Source organism: Colletotrichum aenigma (assembly GCF_013390185.1).
Source record: "Colletotrichum aenigma strain Cg56 chromosome Unknown KSG_Cg56_contig06, whole genome shotgun sequence".
NCBI lineage: Eukaryota > Fungi > Ascomycota > Sordariomycetes > Glomerellales > Glomerellaceae > Colletotrichum > Colletotrichum aenigma.
Window position 1 is genome coordinate 423,474 of NW_023500912.1, and position 16,817 is coordinate 440,290.

At 56.8% G+C, this 16,817-nt stretch overlaps 4 protein-coding genes across 4 annotated transcripts; 2 read left to right on the forward strand and 2 right to left on the reverse strand.

Moving 5' to 3' along the window:
- Window positions 1-815: 815 nt before the first annotated feature.
- Window positions 816-2,281, forward strand: mpaB-2 (Mycophenolic acid synthesis protein B; the record flags this gene model as incomplete). Its single annotated transcript, XM_037324376.1, has 3 exons — window positions 816-1,127; window positions 1,196-1,779; window positions 1,873-2,281. The coding sequence occupies 3 exons, from the start codon at window positions 816-818 to the stop codon at window positions 2,279-2,281; spliced, it is 1,305 nt and encodes a 434-aa protein (XP_037176495.1).
- A 464-nt stretch (window positions 2,282-2,745) lies between these two features.
- Window positions 2,746-5,919, reverse strand: ral2 (the record flags this gene model as incomplete). The annotated part of the gene is made up of 1 exon (XM_037324377.1): window positions 2,746-5,919. One exon carries the CDS (start codon window positions 5,917-5,919, stop codon window positions 2,746-2,748), a length of 3,174 nt encoding a protein of 1,057 aa, XP_037177120.1.
- A 6,687-nt stretch (window positions 5,920-12,606) lies between these two features.
- On the reverse strand, window positions 12,607-13,455 carry CGCA056_v009131 (Peroxiredoxin PRX1; the record flags this gene model as incomplete). Its single annotated transcript, XM_037324378.1, has 2 exons — window positions 12,607-13,270; window positions 13,433-13,455. 2 exons carry the CDS (start codon window positions 13,453-13,455, stop codon window positions 12,607-12,609), a joined length of 687 nt encoding a protein of 228 aa, XP_037177121.1.
- Window positions 13,456-15,618: 2,163 nt separating this feature from the next.
- Window positions 15,619-16,584, forward strand: CGCA056_v009132 (uncharacterized protein; the record flags this gene model as incomplete). Its single annotated transcript, XM_037324379.1, has 1 exon — window positions 15,619-16,584. The coding sequence occupies one exon, from the start codon at window positions 15,619-15,621 to the stop codon at window positions 16,582-16,584; it is 966 nt and encodes a 321-aa protein (XP_037177122.1).
- Window positions 16,585-16,817: the final 233 nt, after the last annotated feature.

Below are 16,817 nucleotides of genomic sequence, written 5' to 3' on the forward strand. Positions count from 1 at the left end.
GTTTGGCGTTTGGCGTTTGGCATCGGGGACATTTCCGAGCATCTCAGACTTTGAGGGAAATCAGGCAGATCTGCCATCTGTGCCCGAGAGAGGCAATTACCACAGCTCCTTTGTCTAGGCCAAACCCGACTGACAGCGACGGTTCCACGAGGCTTACACGCGTCCCCGATAAGGCCCAGGGTCCCCCCCCCCCCTGCTACCTCCCCCATCTGGACCTCCTCATGTTCGTGTCAACAGGGTGTCAAAGGGGCTTTTGGTGTTTGCTGCCCTTTTCCATCTGCTCTTCTTCAAATCTCACCTCTCCCCTCACTTCCTTTGGTCAGCAGCAGCCTTGGCCTTGGCTCTGTCTTTTTACTCTTCAATCCTGAGCATTCACTGTACTTTTGACTCAGGTTTAAGTAAAACCTCCTAACAACACTACCCAAGGTAAACCAACATTCTTACACACAAAAAGACAGCTGTCTGAGACAAAGGTAGGCATATCTGCTAAACACAGCTACCCCTCCTCCGCATCGTACTGGAAGAACGCTTTTTCAAGCCATCATATGAATGTTTGTTAGATCTCCCAAGCTTACACACGCACGTCCAGCAGATCCCCTCCCCTCTGTTGTTCTTCCCAGCTGGGAGGACAGCCTTGAGATTGCCGCTCCTGCGTTTTCGCACTACCCAGGGGTCTTTGATCCATTCACCTTTACACCCAGACATTTCCCACAAAGCAGCCTCTGCCTACTTTCTCACCTCAACCTGACAAAAACACCAACACCCTCCCAGAAGTGCAGCCTTGTGCAGACCATCTACACTGCACCGCCAGCACCATGGATTCCGATACCAACTTCACCCACTCCGCCTCTGAGGGCTATACGACGCGCATCATGGACATCACCGTCGCCATGCCTGCGACCCTTCCCACCCTGTCCATGCTGCTGTCTCTCCTTGCAGGCTACCTCGTCCTGTGCCATTCTCTCCGCTTCAGACGCATCAATAACCTCCAGAAGCGAATGGGTTACACCGACCGCGCTTCCCTCGCGCGCATGACCAACAACGATGCCCAGCTCATCCTGAAGCACATGATTGAGTTTGAGTTCCCCAAGTTCTACACCTTGGCTCTCCAGTTCGCCATCTTCAAGGTATTTTTCCAATCGTTCCCATCCATGATCAAATTGGTCCCTCAGTCAATCTGACAACACCACTCCAGACCTACGGCTTCGAGACCATCTCCAAGCTCATCGTTGCCACCAAGAACCTCGCCGACCCAAAGAATGCTCAGAAGCGCTACGAGGACACCGTCATCATCTTTGGCGAGTTCTCCATGAACCCCCCGACCTCGGACCGCTGCCTCAAGGCCATCTCCCGCATGAACTACCTCCACAGCGGCTACAAGGCCCGCGGCCAGATCTCCAACGCCGACTTCCTCTACACCCTCGCCGTCTGCGTCACCGAGCCCACCCGCTTCATGCAGCTCTACGAGTGGCGCTCCCTCACCGACATGGAGCTTTGCGCCATCGGAACCCACTGGAAGGCCCTCGGCGACTCCATGGACATCCAGTACAAGGGCTACCTCTCCCAGGACTCGTGGGCCGACGGCATTGAGTTCGCCCGGGACATCACCGATTGGGCCAAGCGCTACGAGATCGACGCCATGAAGCCTCACAAGAACAACATCCAGGCCAGCGCCCAGCTCATGGAGATGATGATCTGGCACGTCCCCAAGTTTGCAAAGTCTTTTGCCCAGGAGGTTCTGACCGTGCTCATGGGCGACCGCATCCGCGACACCTTTTGGTGAGTACAGTACTCGTGTGCCCGGCTTGGCTTGCTTGGCCTGCCTCAGCTCTCTCTTACACATGAGGCCTGCCGCTGACGTTGAGATATCAGCTTCGCCGAGCCAGGCATCTACGCCTCCTTCACCGCCTACGCAGCCCTCATCGCTCGTCGCTTCGTCGTCCGCCACCTCATGCTCCCTCGCTTCTCCCCCGTCGTCTTCTTCTCTGAGCCCGATCCCAAGACCGGACGCATCCAGCACCATGAGTACCTCGTCCACCCTCACTACATCCCCGCCACATTCTGGAACCGTTTTGGCCCGATGAGCTGGATCACTCGCATCCTGGGCGGCACCGTTCCCGGCGCGGAGAAGATGATGCCCGAGGGCTACCTCTTTGAGGACCTTGGGCCCAAGGAGAAGATGGGCAAGGGCGTGGAGGAGCTGGCTGACGGTGTCGAGGACCTCAAGTCTCGCGGCCGCGGTGCTTGCCCTTTCTCTGGTGCTTGTCCCTACTCCGGCTAGCGGCTTTGCCCGGCGATACTTTTCAGTTATCCTCTTTCTTTCTGTTCCCTTCTCCTCTATTCTTCGCTCGCGGGCCTGATGGCATTCGAGATGAAAAAGGTGGATTGGCATTATCACGAGCAACGGCTTCCCGTTAGATATACACATGGAGCATGGAAGCTTTACCATGGGGCGTTGGGGTAGCGATCACAAAGCAAGCAGGGCTCGGGCTTTTCTCTTCTTTTGTATCATTGTAGATTCGCTCTTGGCATCGGTCGGCTGCGTACAAATCCAAGAGGCCGCTTATACATATTTCTCTCAAAACATCCGCTCTCCAATTTCCCCGTGCAATCGTTGCCACGGGCTTCAACTTGCGTCGCTCTCCTGGGGGAATAATGCTGCATCGGACATGCTATCATAACTTCATTACCTCCACACCCCCCCATGGGGCCGAGATCTCCCCGAGTCTGTTGCAACAGCTCGAATCACGATCCAGCTATGCCGAGACCGACGCGGCCTTGACTGCCGTACGGCGCCATGCCCGCACTCATACTCGTACCCGAGTTGGTCCCGGTACGCTCGCGCATCCTCCGACCCTCCATGAGCCCACGCAACCCGCGCTTTTGCAGGCCAATGACGGAGCTCAGCTCGCCGCCCCAAATCTCGCGCATGCCTCCACGCTCGGAATCGCCAATTTCGGAACTCCATTCTGACCCACTGACGCTCGTCGTGGCACTGAGCTCGTCGCTAGATGGTCGACCTGAAGACATGGCCGTGTTGATGCGTAAACCTCCCGCGCGAGAAGAAAGACTCTGCAGATCTGCACTGCTGCCGTTTTGAGAACCGTCGGGATAGAGCGGGGAGCCCATGGCGTCGACGGGAACGAAGAAATTGGGATTGAGGGAGCCGTCGATGCCGCGACCGCCACCGGCTGCCATGGCAGTTGCGTTAAACACGGCGGCCGCGTTTCTTGAGTCGAGTAGCGCGTGAAGACGTTCGACGACCGCCTCCAGCAGACCGTCGATTTTGTATGGTCGAGCAATCTGCAGAAGAGAGCAGAGGATAGGAGGCGTACACAGGGGAGACGACGGCGGCGGCAGCGACGACGTGTAGAGGAAGTGAAGCAGAGCCTGGACCGTCAGGTATGTGTGAGGAAGGTAGAGGCACCGAGGTCGCGAGTTGGGCGGCAGAGATCTCGGAGTCGGCGCCGAGTTCACGGTATTCGGGTCGGCACCACCTGAACCGGGAATGGAGAACGAGGCCGCGGAGGCGCTGGTCGGAGCTGTGCTGAGAGGCTTGGCCGATGATCCAGACGAGAGCACTGTGCTGGCCACAGAGTTCGTGCTCTCGTGGGTGTTACGAGATGGCGTGATGGTCAAGACGGAGTTTCTGACCGCACTGCCGAGACCGGACCGCAAAGTCATTGCATCGCTGCCGTCCTGAGTCGCCGTGCCCTCCCGCAGGAGCTGGACAAAGTATGGACCCCAACGCCGGGCGACGATCCTGGAGTTAATAGGTATTCTTTCTCCATGCAAACACAGTATATCCATATCGGACAGCTCACGCAAGGCAAGTGCCTTCTCTCCGAGTTCTTCGGCAGCCTTCGAGTGGAAGCGTCCGCCTGCTGTAGAACCCGCCTTCCTCGCCAAGCTCAAGCCAGGGCCGGTGTAGGGGCTGCTTGCAGACACGAATCCGGACATCGGGCTCGTCTTTCTCGGGTTGTCGTAGAAACCAAACGCTTCCAGCTCGACCATGCAAACGTTGGAAAAGTTGATTCGCCGATGATTATAGTCGTCGACGAGGCTTCTTTTCCGGTTGCCCAGAATCACAAACGTATTTCTCCGGTTCCATAGCACACCACGGTTCCAGCTGCCTTGGCTGAATACGGCACCGCCCGCATCGATTCGTGACCAGGTCAGCGTCTTCAGATCCAGGGCCCACAGCGCATATTCTTGCTTCGAAGATGTGAGATATGTGCCGCTAACAACAAAATATGTGTCGATCACGCCACCGTTGGGGAATCGCAGACCCGGGGGTGAATAGGAGCCTGACATGGGCTTTTCTGTCAAAGTGCCGTCCGAAGATCTGATCTGAAGCTCGAGCTTGACGTCCAAGAAGTTATAGTTGGAGTAGATCAGCATCGAGGATCCGGCCTCTCGGGATTCTTGGCTCACGTTGCCGCCCTGCTGGAATCCATTCAAGCTTGACTTGCCAATACGCGTGCTGACTGAAGGAGGCAATGGCGCGACGACGCTCCGATAGGCGCCGCAGCTCTTATCCAATGGCTCAATCGAGGTCCACTTGAGACTGCGCAGGTTGAACACGCTAATCTGTTCGATGTAGTGGTTGGCGCCGTCCTGCCCACCCACGACCACCATCTCAGCGCCGCCGGAACCATCAATGTTGATTCCTATCCTGCCTTCGTTGGGATTTCCTGATGATGGGTTATGTTGAAGGGCCGACAGCGGCGCCTTGTGCGATGTAAAAGTTGCCGAAGTAGGTAGGATGCAGGCGCAATGCGCGTAGCGACCCTGAGGAACATCCTGCGTGGGAATAAACGTCCACTTCCGCGTCGGCACATCGTAGATATAAATGTCGGACATGACCGTCACCTCGGGCTGCTGGTCAGGACCTGCGCCGGTTTGGTTAGGCGTTGGCGACATGCCTCCGTAGCAAACCATCTTGGTGTCGCCGAGGGGGCACATGGAGTGAAAGTAGCGCGGCGGTGGGATGTCGCCTGACGCTTCTAGCTTCGACCAATGCCTGCGGATAAGGTCAAGTTCGTAGAGATCCGACGTCAGTGGAGCCGGCCGGCTTCTAGACAGTATTCTTCCTCCAAAGACGTATAGCTTGTCGCCCAATATGGTCGTCGTGGCTCCGACGAGCGGGTGCGGCTCTCTGCCGGTCGTACGGTGCACGTTGCACATGAGGCCGGACAGGTGCGCCGATGATGAGGGGGTAGGAGTGCCGGCGGCTGAAGGAGCTCTGTTGGGTTGGGACGAGGGTGAAGGGCCTGCAGATAACGGGCCATTACTCCGTGGCGTCAGGTTTTCACGCATCTCTTCGCCTCCATCTTGCCTGGACGAGCTTGCCAGGCTGCTCTGGCTGCTGGACATGTCTGCGTTGTATCCTGTTCCGCTGCTGTACATCTGTGCTCTGTCCACCGATATGCTCGAGTCCATCGTACTCGTGCGACTTTCCATATCATCGGCCGGAGCCTCTTCGATAGCACCAAGACTCGCGTAGTTGTAGTGTGTGGCAGCAGGGGTATCGGGGCCGACGGGCGAGGTTTCTGGTGGCGGTTCGGGGAGGGGTTTGGCGAGACTGCTCTGTAGGCTCAGACTCCTTGCATGCTGAAGAGCACGAATCTTGGAAGAGCTTGAGCCTGGAATGGGCGTCGGTGTCGCGGACGGGGGCGGAGAGGGGGAAGAAGTCAAACTCGGGGAGTTGCTGTTGAAACCGAGGCGGGACAGTGACGGCTGTCTGGATAGCTTGGAAGAGTCGTCTCTGCTCGGAGCGAATTTCTTGAAGCCCCGATAAACGCCCGAGAGGATATCGGCCGTGGTCTTTCCGGAGGGGGGCGACCGGTCCTGCTCCGTCTCCGAATCGGAAAAGCGGGAGAGGTCTGACTGATTCGAGGTTAGTCCCGAGCCAGACATTGCGGCGGTATCAACCCGCAGGCTGCATAAACAGCCGCAGCAAGTAGCGCAAAGTCAAATCGGGTTCGGCAATGTCGAGGGGGGAAACCTCAGAAGCTCGAAATGGAGGTTGGGAGGGTTTGCATGTGGTGTAAGAGGGGCGGGATCGTGGGTATGGGGTGATCAAGCGCAAGAGGTCAACAAGGACCGGTCCAAGACAAGATCGTCGAGGTCTGCCGTCGACACCAATGCCTTAAACCAGCGAGTGCCCCCCCAGAAGAGAGTAGTAACAATGACGGGAAATGGGAGGACCGAAGCAAAAGAGGAGCGGTGGAGGCGGAGGAGCAAGCGACGGTCAAGTTATCGTTGCTGTTGTTGGTGGTGTAGTCTCAACAACGTAACGACAACAAGACCAGGCGAAGACACAAGAAGACGGAGAGAGAGCCGAGCCGCAAAAAACCAGAAGCCAGGTTAAGATGAAAAGAAGAAAAGAAGCGAAAAACAGAGCTATCTTGGATCGAACGGGGACCCTGGATCAAGCGACTCAGCCAAGGATGATTCGTTCGCCTGACTCTGCTAGGGCCCCTGTCCGGATGACGGGTACAGCTCTGACAGTGGTTCTGGCGGCGGTTCCGGCTGGGATGCTGACCGAGGCTCCAGCTTCAGTCTACAGAAGACTGGCTAACGGTTGTTTGTGGTTCTCTCTCAAGAGGCAAGTATGGCATGCCTAGGTCTCCGTCTTTGTCTCTTTCTCCTGAGTGTGGTGAAGGTGTGTTGTGCGTGTGTATGTGTAAATGTGGGATATGTGTGGATATGTGTGTGTGTGTGCGAGTGTCTGTGAGGTGGACACGCCTGGCTGGCTGGGCTGGGCTGGGCTGAGCAGACAGGCCTTGCCCGTATGGTTTTGTGCGTGTTTCTGGGCTGGCTCTCCGTTTCTGCCTTTGCTCCCCACAGTTGACAGAAAGCGGCGCACAAGAGATAGAGTGGGATGTGGGCTGGGTAGTGGAGGGCTAAATGGGACAGGATCAGGATGGGGATGGGGATCAGGAGGGGATTAGGACCTGGCAATGGGCATGGGAGGAGGGGAGGGGACGGCACGAGGCAGAGCAACGCAACAGCAGACAGGGCAGATGAAGGGCAGCGCGGAAATCAGAGTTGGATAGACAAAAGCGCAAGGTACGCACCTTGAACCGGGGAGGCGCAGGGTGTCGAATTCTATCAACGGGGTTCGAGGACAGATTTGGTCAAGACGGATCGCGGCGCGGGCGACTTTGGTCCCGTCGAGACGAGTCGATCGATTCCAGGAAGGTAGGTAGGAAGTGTATTCGAACCAGGCCTGCTGCGAAGGAAGCGAGTTGTTTGCTGCTTGCCGATGCTTGCTGCAGAGACGGGCGAATAGCCGGTGAAGCTGATCAGGTCAATGGCGGAGACGACAACGATGTGACGACGACGACGCACGACGGAGACCGCGAAGGCGCGGCGGGCAGGCGAGCGACCTGGGCCACGGCGAAGCGACTCAGGGCGCAGGAGAAGGCTCAGGGAAGCGAGTCAACCAACTCAATCCCCAGTGGTCGGTCGGTACCTAGGCTCAAGGCGAGGCAAGGTAGTCCAGTCCAGACAGGCAGGCACGGGAGGGTACAAAATCAAAATAGAGCGTCGTCAGGGAAGGGGGTGAAAGAGGAGCGCGTCAGCCAGCAAGCAGTGCTGCGTGAGAATCGGCGGTGACAGCGCGGCGGTACGAATACTGGGTATGTGGTTCGTAGCGTGTCGTGGCAGGCGGGCAGGAGACAGCGGATTGAGTCTTGACGGACAGCGGCAACGGCCGGCGCTGGCAGCGAGACCACCAGCAGGGTTGCAATTGGTAATTTCCAGATGCCTGCCCTGCTCTTTTTGGGGCCTCGGGGATGTGTGTCGAGGAAAGCCAGTAGTTAGTTGGGGTGAGGGGCTTCTTGGAAAGCGAAAAAAAAAAAAAAAAAAAAAAAAAAAAAGGAGATGGCGTCTTGGTTCTGGCCGAGGACTGCGAAGGGGGTGTGTGTAAGGCAAGGAAGGTAAAAGGCAAAGAATGTACGAAGTGACTGCAGCGCGTGGGAGCCGCGGGCGAGCAAGGTGAGGCGACAGAGTACAGATAGAGATACGGATGGATAGGCGTTGCTCGCTGCTCGTTCGTCCGGCCGGGCTGGGCTGGGCTGGGTCGAGCGAATGGCGCACCACGCACAGACTAGAGGCCGGTCAAGAGTTGAAAAGCAGTTTGAAGTCCGACGCGGACGCGAGGGAAGAAGTGGATTATGCGGGTCGAATGCTGTGAACGAGAGGCTCCGGGGGGCCTCTGAGCTGGAAGAAGACCCGTGTGAGTATCTGCATGTACCACTACTGCCGGGAGATTGTGCGAATGAACACATACATACGCAGCAGACGCGGACGGCGGCGGCGGGGGTTTGACGGAGAACGGACAACGGAGGTCGGGTTGGGGGCTAAGGTAAGGTAAGGTAGGTAGGTGGATGGATGGAATGGAGGGTGATGATGAAAGGGGGAGAGGGAGAGAAGGGCAGATGAAGAAGGTGAGAGCGTCAACTTGCAGCCGCTTCTGCACACTGCAACGCGAGGCACACCGTGCAGAGCCTTAGAGACCGCAGGCTAGGAGGTAATAGGACAAGCCAAGGGCAGAAGCAGAAAACGGAGCGCGGCAGGCGATGCGGATGCGATACGATAGGTAAGGTACTGTCAGGCAGCGTCTAGTGGGAGGAGGTCGATACGCCGATACGGAGCATGGATATGCATTGCGACGGCGATGATGAATATGTGCGATGTATCCGCACGGATAGAGCTGTGAGAGACACTACATGGGAAAATGGGGCTCGGAGATGGGCTTTTGGGCACGGGATTGGATTGTAGGGCGGAGGGGAGGGGAAAAGGGGGCCATTTGTGCAGACATTAGGTAGGTAGTGTACTTACTGCAGTGGAGGTCTCTGTGCACAAGATTGCGGCACAAGTCAGTTGCTGTCTCTAGCGATACTCCGCATATGCAAATTAAATTGGAAATATCCAGTAGTACCTAGCAAGGCGCCGCGAATATGGTGAGGTACCGCGCGCACGCACATTGGAAAGGGGCGGTGGCAGTTACTTTGGTCCAACGTGCCCTCCAAAGTGGAAAAGGGGACGATGGGGCGGGGGGAGCGAAGCGGTTAAGAAAAAGAAAAAAACCCGAGGAAAGGAGGGGAAGGGAAGAGGTCAAAGTTGATGCAGGACACACAAAGTCAACGGTCAGGTTGACGAGGTTGAAGGGAGTGCCTGGTCCCATGTTTGCTACTCAGTGCTGAGAACGACTTGGGACTTTTGGCTGGTCAAAGCTGTCAGCCATCGCTTTCTCAGCCCAGCCACAGCGAGTAAGGCGGGCGGAGGCAGGCGTCTGAGGCATCCGAGTCGCGAGTCGTGAGGTAGGTATTCAATGTGGGAAAGGGCTGCAGATCAAGCAAGACTGGACACACACACACTTGCCCTTGCTTTTCCGTTAGGATAGCGCGCTGCGAGGACCAAAAATCATATTGACAGCATGTGTTGCAGACCGTCGAGATATTCCAAAGAACCGAGACAAACACAAGAGAAAACACTACTAAAACATCCGATGCAACCAACCTCGCTGGGAAGTCAGGGAGGTGTGGAAGCTATTGCTGAAGCACTCGGCACCTCGGACTTCCATGTGTGTACCTAGCGAATGCTTGATGATGGAATATGCACTAAAGGAGGTGAATGTATCCGTACCTCTTCTCAGTGTTTGTTTTATGCATGCAGCATCAGGGAATGAGCGCATTGACCTCCTGGTCCGCGCTTTCCAGACCGGAAACATCCCAAACGGTGAGGTACGTACTGGTTCCCGGCACCAGCTGTCGGGACCCCAGCATCCAGCATCCAGCATCCAACACCCAGCCCCCGGCCCCACCAGGCGTCGCACGGCCCCTCTATCCGCGGGAGCAGACGAGAGAAACTGAAAAGAAGAAAAATCGAAGCACCGGTTAATTAGCATCATCGCAACCTGGCTGCTCCTTTTGCTGCCCGATGACCATTCCGACTGCGAGATATACCTACCATGTGTGAATACCTAAGGTACGGATAGGTACTCGTACTCTCTTCAAGTACGGATACTTTCTGAATCCTTACCGCACGCAGTATGGCACGGTACCTTACATGACAAGACCGACACCGTCTCTCTCTTTCTCTCTCCCGCCAGGCGGTCCATGCACAACTTCAATCGGAATCCCGCGGCTGCGGTAGGAGAAAAAAAAAACATCAGACGATCGAGCTGCAACACAGGACCCTTTTTTTTTTCTCCGTTCCTTCTCTTGCAGAAATGTTGCGCTACGCCTCGCTGTGTGTGCCACCAGTCTAGCACCATCCCCAATCCGCTCAGCGAGACAGAGGGGAGAACACGACGGACGACGAGGAGAACCACCACCGCTGTGAACCTTTGAACCGCCATCCTGGTCTCCTATCCTTGCCAGACAGAGGAGGAATCGGCGACACGTCCCAGTCTGAGTGTCTGGTCACTCTCTGCTGCTTGGCGATACGGAAACCAGCTCACAGGCAGTTGGCTGCACTGCTGCTCTAACAAACCAGCAGAGACCGCAAACCAGACGTGCAGTCTCCAGACCGAGAAGAGGAGAAGCTGGCAGAGTGACTTGGAGCGGGCCAGGCCAACAAGTCACCGAGCGAGGGAAAAAGGAGGCAGATGCCAGGCAGGCAGCAAATTCATGGCAACCTGGTCCCTGCCCCTGTCCTGGTCCTAGTCCCCGTCGACACCGCTCGTCTGGGCCTGTCACGCATTCACGCCGTCTGCCCGCCGCAGTTCCAGCCGTCCAGTGACCAGTCTGTCCACGTTGTTGGCATTTGCCCGTCTGTGGCCCGCTCTCAGTATATCACGGACAGGGCCTGCATGGCACCGTCGACGTCACGTTCATCTCAAAGAACCGCAACTCCTGATGCTATCATGCTATCACACTCCTCGCGATACCAGCTAGACCAAGCAAAGCACGACCGGCACGAAAATGACGCTGCCATACACCCAAGCTTCCCCTCACGCCAAACGCCCAGCTCGCCGTCGGAAACAAACAATGCCTGGCCTGTCAAGTCTCAGGCGAGCCATCCACCCCCGGGACAGGCATCCTGCCGACCCGGGCTTCTCCCATCCCCATCCACCTCCCTGGTCCTGCTGCCGCCATGTCTCGGGGCACTTGGGAACCGGAAACCTCTCTCCTGCGCGCGCGTCGCGTCAGCGGACAGTCGGGAACGCAGTACGCGGGAAAAACGTGGGAACCCGGCCAGTTGTCATTTGGTGGATGTCAATGTTTCAACCTTCCCCAGATGTTCCTGGCCGTGGGTTACTGGAATCTGGAATCTGGAATTGTTCCTGCCTCGCTGCAAGCCCGGAAGACGGTGCTGCCTCGTGTCACGCCAGGATTGTGCTTGCTTCTGTTCCCTCCCTAGAAGGCACACCACCTGTGCCGCGCTTACTTCATCTGGTCGTGTGCTATATCTACTACGAGTCTACTACTGCCGCGGCGCGTCTAGGCCGTCCAGCTCGGCGCGGACCCCGAGAATGATACTATGCACGCCTAGATAGCGGCACCAAATTAAGGTGCCTCGTGGGTGGCCGGTCTAGCGGCGCCTTGGCCTCTCTGAAAGAGACGCCGACCGTTTCCTCCGGTCTCATCCATCTCTATCGGCCGAGTCAAGGGTTGGAGAAGAAGCAGGCCTGTCAAGGAGATGAACAGCCATCAAAAGAGAGAGAGAGGGCCCAAGACCACGAGGGCCGCTTGTCAACATGCAACAAGCCCCTGGGGCCGTTCACGGTTCAAGAGGCGGCCGAATGTAGATCAATTCGGTGGCCCCCCCATGCGGCTGCTAAATTACGGACACATGGCTTTGCCGCCTTCCACAAGTCCAGAGCCATGTGCTCTTCAGGTCGGCCTTCGCTTACGCAACGCCCTTGTCTGTGCAGGTCCTTGATGTGATACGCTTCACCCAGAGGTATAACGACGGGTGTATCCGACTTCATCTCCTCGTCTGCTCTCCGTGCGTCGGCCAAACGCCTCGTTTCGTCCATCAATCTCCATTCCGAATCATGACTGTAATATCCTATGTGGAAGCGTTCATTTGCGAAGCCCCTTGACGTCAACTCACCGCTTGTTGAAGTTGATGACACGGAGCAATGTCGCAGTTGACGAGTTTCGAGCTGTCTGTGGCCGAGATGCCTGTGGTCTTGGCTGGCGGAGTGATGAGCCGCCGCCGTGTTTCGTATGTGCCCACGGCAGAACCGGTGAAGTCATCGTTTCTCCAAAGTCTAAAATGGAGGAGCCTCTGCGGAGGACATGCTCTGTGAGACCATCACCGTCATCACGATAGACAGAGCGAGATGGGGTCCCGTGTTTGTTCATGTCTCATTATTTCATACGTTCTACGGTTGTCTCGGCCAGTTGCCTGGCCTCCTAAGGGTATCGGGCGGGACGAAACGCGTTGCGCGTCGTGTCCTGCCGTCTGGGTATAATCCTCTCCAACACGTAGAGAAGACTGGCTTTTGATTTTTTTTACTTTTTCCGCTCGGGGCCTCGCATCCATCAGTTGTCGTCGGTGCTATGCTACGCAGGAAGCAAGCGGCCGGTCGTCACTCAATGAAGCGTCCCCAAACCAAGTTCCACTCCAGACCACCACTCGCGCTTAGGCGACGGTGGCCTTCTCCTTGGGCAAAGGGGTAAAGCGCAGGTAGGGCTTGACGATGCGGACCTCGGGGAAGATCTCCTTGGCCTGCTCGGTCTTGACGGAAGGGTGGACAATGACGTCGTCACCGGGGACCCAGTTGATGGGGGTGGTGATCTTGTGCTTGTCGCCGGTCTGGAGGGAGTCGACGATGCGCAGGACCTCGGCGGAGTTGCGGCCGGTGGAGGCGGGGTAGGAGAGGATGGTGCGGATGGTCTTCTTGGGGTCGATGATGAAGACGGAGCGGATGGTGAAGGCGATGCCCTTCTCGTCGACGTTGGTGGTGTCCTGGTAGTCGAGCATGTCGTAGGCGTAGGCGACCTTGCGCTCCTTGTCGGCGATGATGGGGAAGGCGACGCGGGAGCCAGTGACCTCGTCAATGTCCTTGATCCAGCCCTCGTGGGAGCCGAGGGTGTTGGCGGAGAGACCGATCAGCTTGACGCCGCGCTTGGAGAACTCGGGCTCGAGCTTGGCGAAGGCGCCGAGCTCGGTGGTGCAGACGGGGGTGTAGTCCTCGGGGTGGGAGAAGAAGACGACCCAGTTGTCGCCGATGAACTCGTGGAAGTCAATGGGGCCGTTGGTGGTCTCGGCCTTGAAGTTGGGGGCAACGGTGCCGAGACGGAGGCTGCGGGCAAGCTATGTTAGCCATGGCTCTGTGATACTGGAGCGACGTGTCGTTCTCTGTCGTGGCGAGGACAGCCCACGATGGAGACGGCGCCGAGGACGGACGGTGGCGGGGTAGCCAGCGCGGGGCAGCGGCAGCAGTACGAGGATGGGTTGAACTCACGGAGCGGGGCGCTGGTCAGCCATTGTGTCTGATTACAGGTGGGAGGTTGGATGAAAGGAGTTATACGTGGGAGACGGCAAGTCGGTTGAACAGAAGGAAGAGGGGAGGGAACAGCCAGGACAAGTGAGAGGGACACGGGTAAATAAATAGGTGCAGAGGCAATGGACAGTCTAAGGCATCTGTCTACGGTACTACACGTACTTTCCGATACTTTGCCTGAACTACGGAGACTTGGCTGATCTTGGGGCGGTAGGGGTCTAAGTACCTCCTCCTCCTCCTCCTCACCCTGTCAGTCCCTCTGTCAACGTCCTTTTTTTTTCTCTCTGACAAGACCTATTGATTCATCATCCGTCAGCCGGGCTCAGCTCCGGTCTGATCTTAGAGCAAAGCCCGTCGGGCTAGACGCCGATGCTTAGAAATGCATAGAAGGTCAGACATGGTCATTGACAGTTAGTGACTATGACCTGCTCATTAGCATCCGGGTACTTTCATACCTACCTACGCAGTAGAAAAGGTACGGACGACCTGGCTTTGGCTTTGTCATGGATGGCATTGGAGACGGAACAGGACCCCGCGTTGGAGTAGTCGACTCGCCGACCTCTTCTTGTCAGTCGTGTTATTGCTCCCCGAAACCTGCCCACGACACCCCCCACTCGAACTGATGAGACTGCCGTGTCAACGGGTACTGAGCGTTCCATTCATTGGGATTGGCATCGAATGTCGCAGAATCTCCTGGTCAACACGACAGCAAGCAAGCAGCCAGCCAGGCCAGGCCAGCCTTGGCCTCGATAGACAAGGCGAGGGGAGGGTGCGTTGGGTGCCCCGCGTTGGAGGGGCTTTTTTTTCTCAGGTGTCGGTGCCCCTCCATGTCCCTCTTGGGGCTAGTCTCGATGGCGTGCTCGATTACATCATCCTTGGCCCAGGGCACATCATGGAGACTGCTCCCTGAAAGAGGCCGTCACAGCATCACAGCACACCTTGAGGGCGCTAACGGGCCAGCAGCGAGGCCTTGTCGGAGCTTTAGCGCGGTCACTAAGCTGCTTTGAGGGGTCTGGAGAGCGCATCGCGGGTTCTGCAGCAGCAGTAGCTCCGAAAATATCTCCAAAATTCGACGTCGACTTACACGTCCATCCATCCCCCCAACGTGGAAGAATATTCATTTCAAGTATGGAGGCAATTCACCCACGCCCTGTCCAATACCACCCACCTCAGCCTGGCTCGAGACAATCACATCTGCTACAACCCCCACACGACGAAGCTTCATGCGCATGTACCGTACCGGCGCCTATCCTATCGTTGGCCTCGAAGAATCCAACGAACCCACGCCAGCACGCCACGTCCCATCTCCCGCCCCGGTCTGTCCTCGCACGCCATCGCCGACAACCGACCTCCCCGGATCCCCCAGGTCGCCGATCTCGTCCGTTCCGCACCGACTGCCGGCCGCCCGATCCCCGGCTGGCCTTTGAAGAGTGAGCTGCCGCAATACTTAATCCAAGAGAGTTTGGAAGGTCATATAGCAATGTCTTGGCATCATCCCTCTTCCATTCAAACCCAGAGGCAGCCCGGACACATGTCCCCAGAGTTGAGAGAGACACTGTTACTCGATGATATGAACCAGCCGAAGTAAAAGTCTCTTTGCTGACATGGTGTCTCGGTCCCAAAGCTCCAGGTCAACTGTGTGATCCGAGTCAACGCCCCTGCCACTTTCCCGGCGTCCTCCGGACCGGCAAGACTCGGAACATCCGTCATCAGCCATTGTTTTACAACAGACGCCGTTCTCGTATCCTTAGAGTCCGGGCTCAGTTGATCACCTTCGTCACTGCAATATCAGTCCGTCTAGTCTCTTTCAAGTGGAAGAGAGCTGCTTCGCTGCTTTACACGCATCCTCATCTCGGCTAATGCTGCGCCTCTTCGAAGGATCAGGACGCGCGCCATCAAATATTCAGCTTTACATGGCTTTATGGGATCACGCAGAGGCATTCATGCTCAAGCAACCTGGTGATTCCAAAAAAGGCCAGGGTTCGGTATCGCTGGCGCTGCTGCCTTGACCACATCGTTCTTCGGACATCGCCTCCGTACCAGCCATTTTTAAGACCCGAAAGTGCTCACTGTGATTGCTTGTAGATGACTGGACTATACTGACAACTTGATAATCGTCACCACAGCATAGCATAGAACTGGCCAGCATGAGTTCATTCTTCAAAGCCAATACCAGGACTGTCATCTTACCGGATGATCGAGTCCTAACTTTCGGCCTATACGGCGCCGGATCCAGAGACCTTCCCCCAACCGCTTCGCCCAGCCCGAATCAGCCCACCATCTTCTACTTTCACGGATTTCCCAGCAGCCACGACGAAGCCTTCATCTTTCACGAAGCAGCCTGTGAGCACGGCGTCCAGCTCATCGCCCTCGACCGCCCAGGCCACGCCGGCTCGACGTTCCAGCCAAACAGACGCATCATCGACTGGCCCGTCGACGTCCTTGCCGTCGCGGATCACTACCACATCCAAAGGTTTGGCGTTCTAGGTCTTTCGGGCGGCTCTCCCTATGTTTTGTCATGTTGGAACATCATATCCCGTGACCGCTTGGTAACGGCGGGCATCTGCTCTGGACTGTACCCTCCGTCTCTGGGTTTCGCAGGGATGTTGCTTCAAGGCCGCGCGATGCTGACGCTCGCGCCGTGGATCGCACCAGTCGTGGCCTGGGGGATGGATTGGACGTTGTGTAGGGCCGCCCGTGATGAGGAACACCCCGAGAGGCTTGAGCAGACTGTCTTGGAGGATCTGAAATCTCGCCCTGCGGCTGACCTCGCTGTTTTGGACCCGGACTTGGGCGGCGTCCGGTCGGCCATGGTGGCTAGCGTTCGAGAGGCGATGAAGCCTGGCGGAAAAGGGCCGGCGGAAGATGTAAAACTGGCAGGGAGTCATTGGGGGTTTGAGCTGGAGGATTTGCACGTCCAGAAGAGCGAAATGACTTGGTGGCACGGCGCCGAGGATGCGAATGTGCCAGTAGCCATGGCGCAGAAGGCCTCAAAATGCGTCCCAGGCGCCGAGTTACGGATTTCTGATGACGAGGGCCACGTCAGTCTCGCCATCCACAAGGCCGAGGAAATAATATGCGACCTGGCACGCGCATTGCTGATGAAGAGTTAATGGCGTTTGAAAACACAATTGGGATGAGGTGAGGGCCTTTTGCCTCTCATAGACGACGCCATGCCAGAAAGATATAGAAGCACGTGCAACATAGACATTTCTTTCTATGAAAATGAATGATGGGGCTATATAATTCGAGGTCCTGTCCAGACAATGTCACCACATCCAAATGTCACGGTGTTCGTTTGTGGGTACGTAATTGAAGTCTATTGTCTAGTTTTCATTGACTGCCG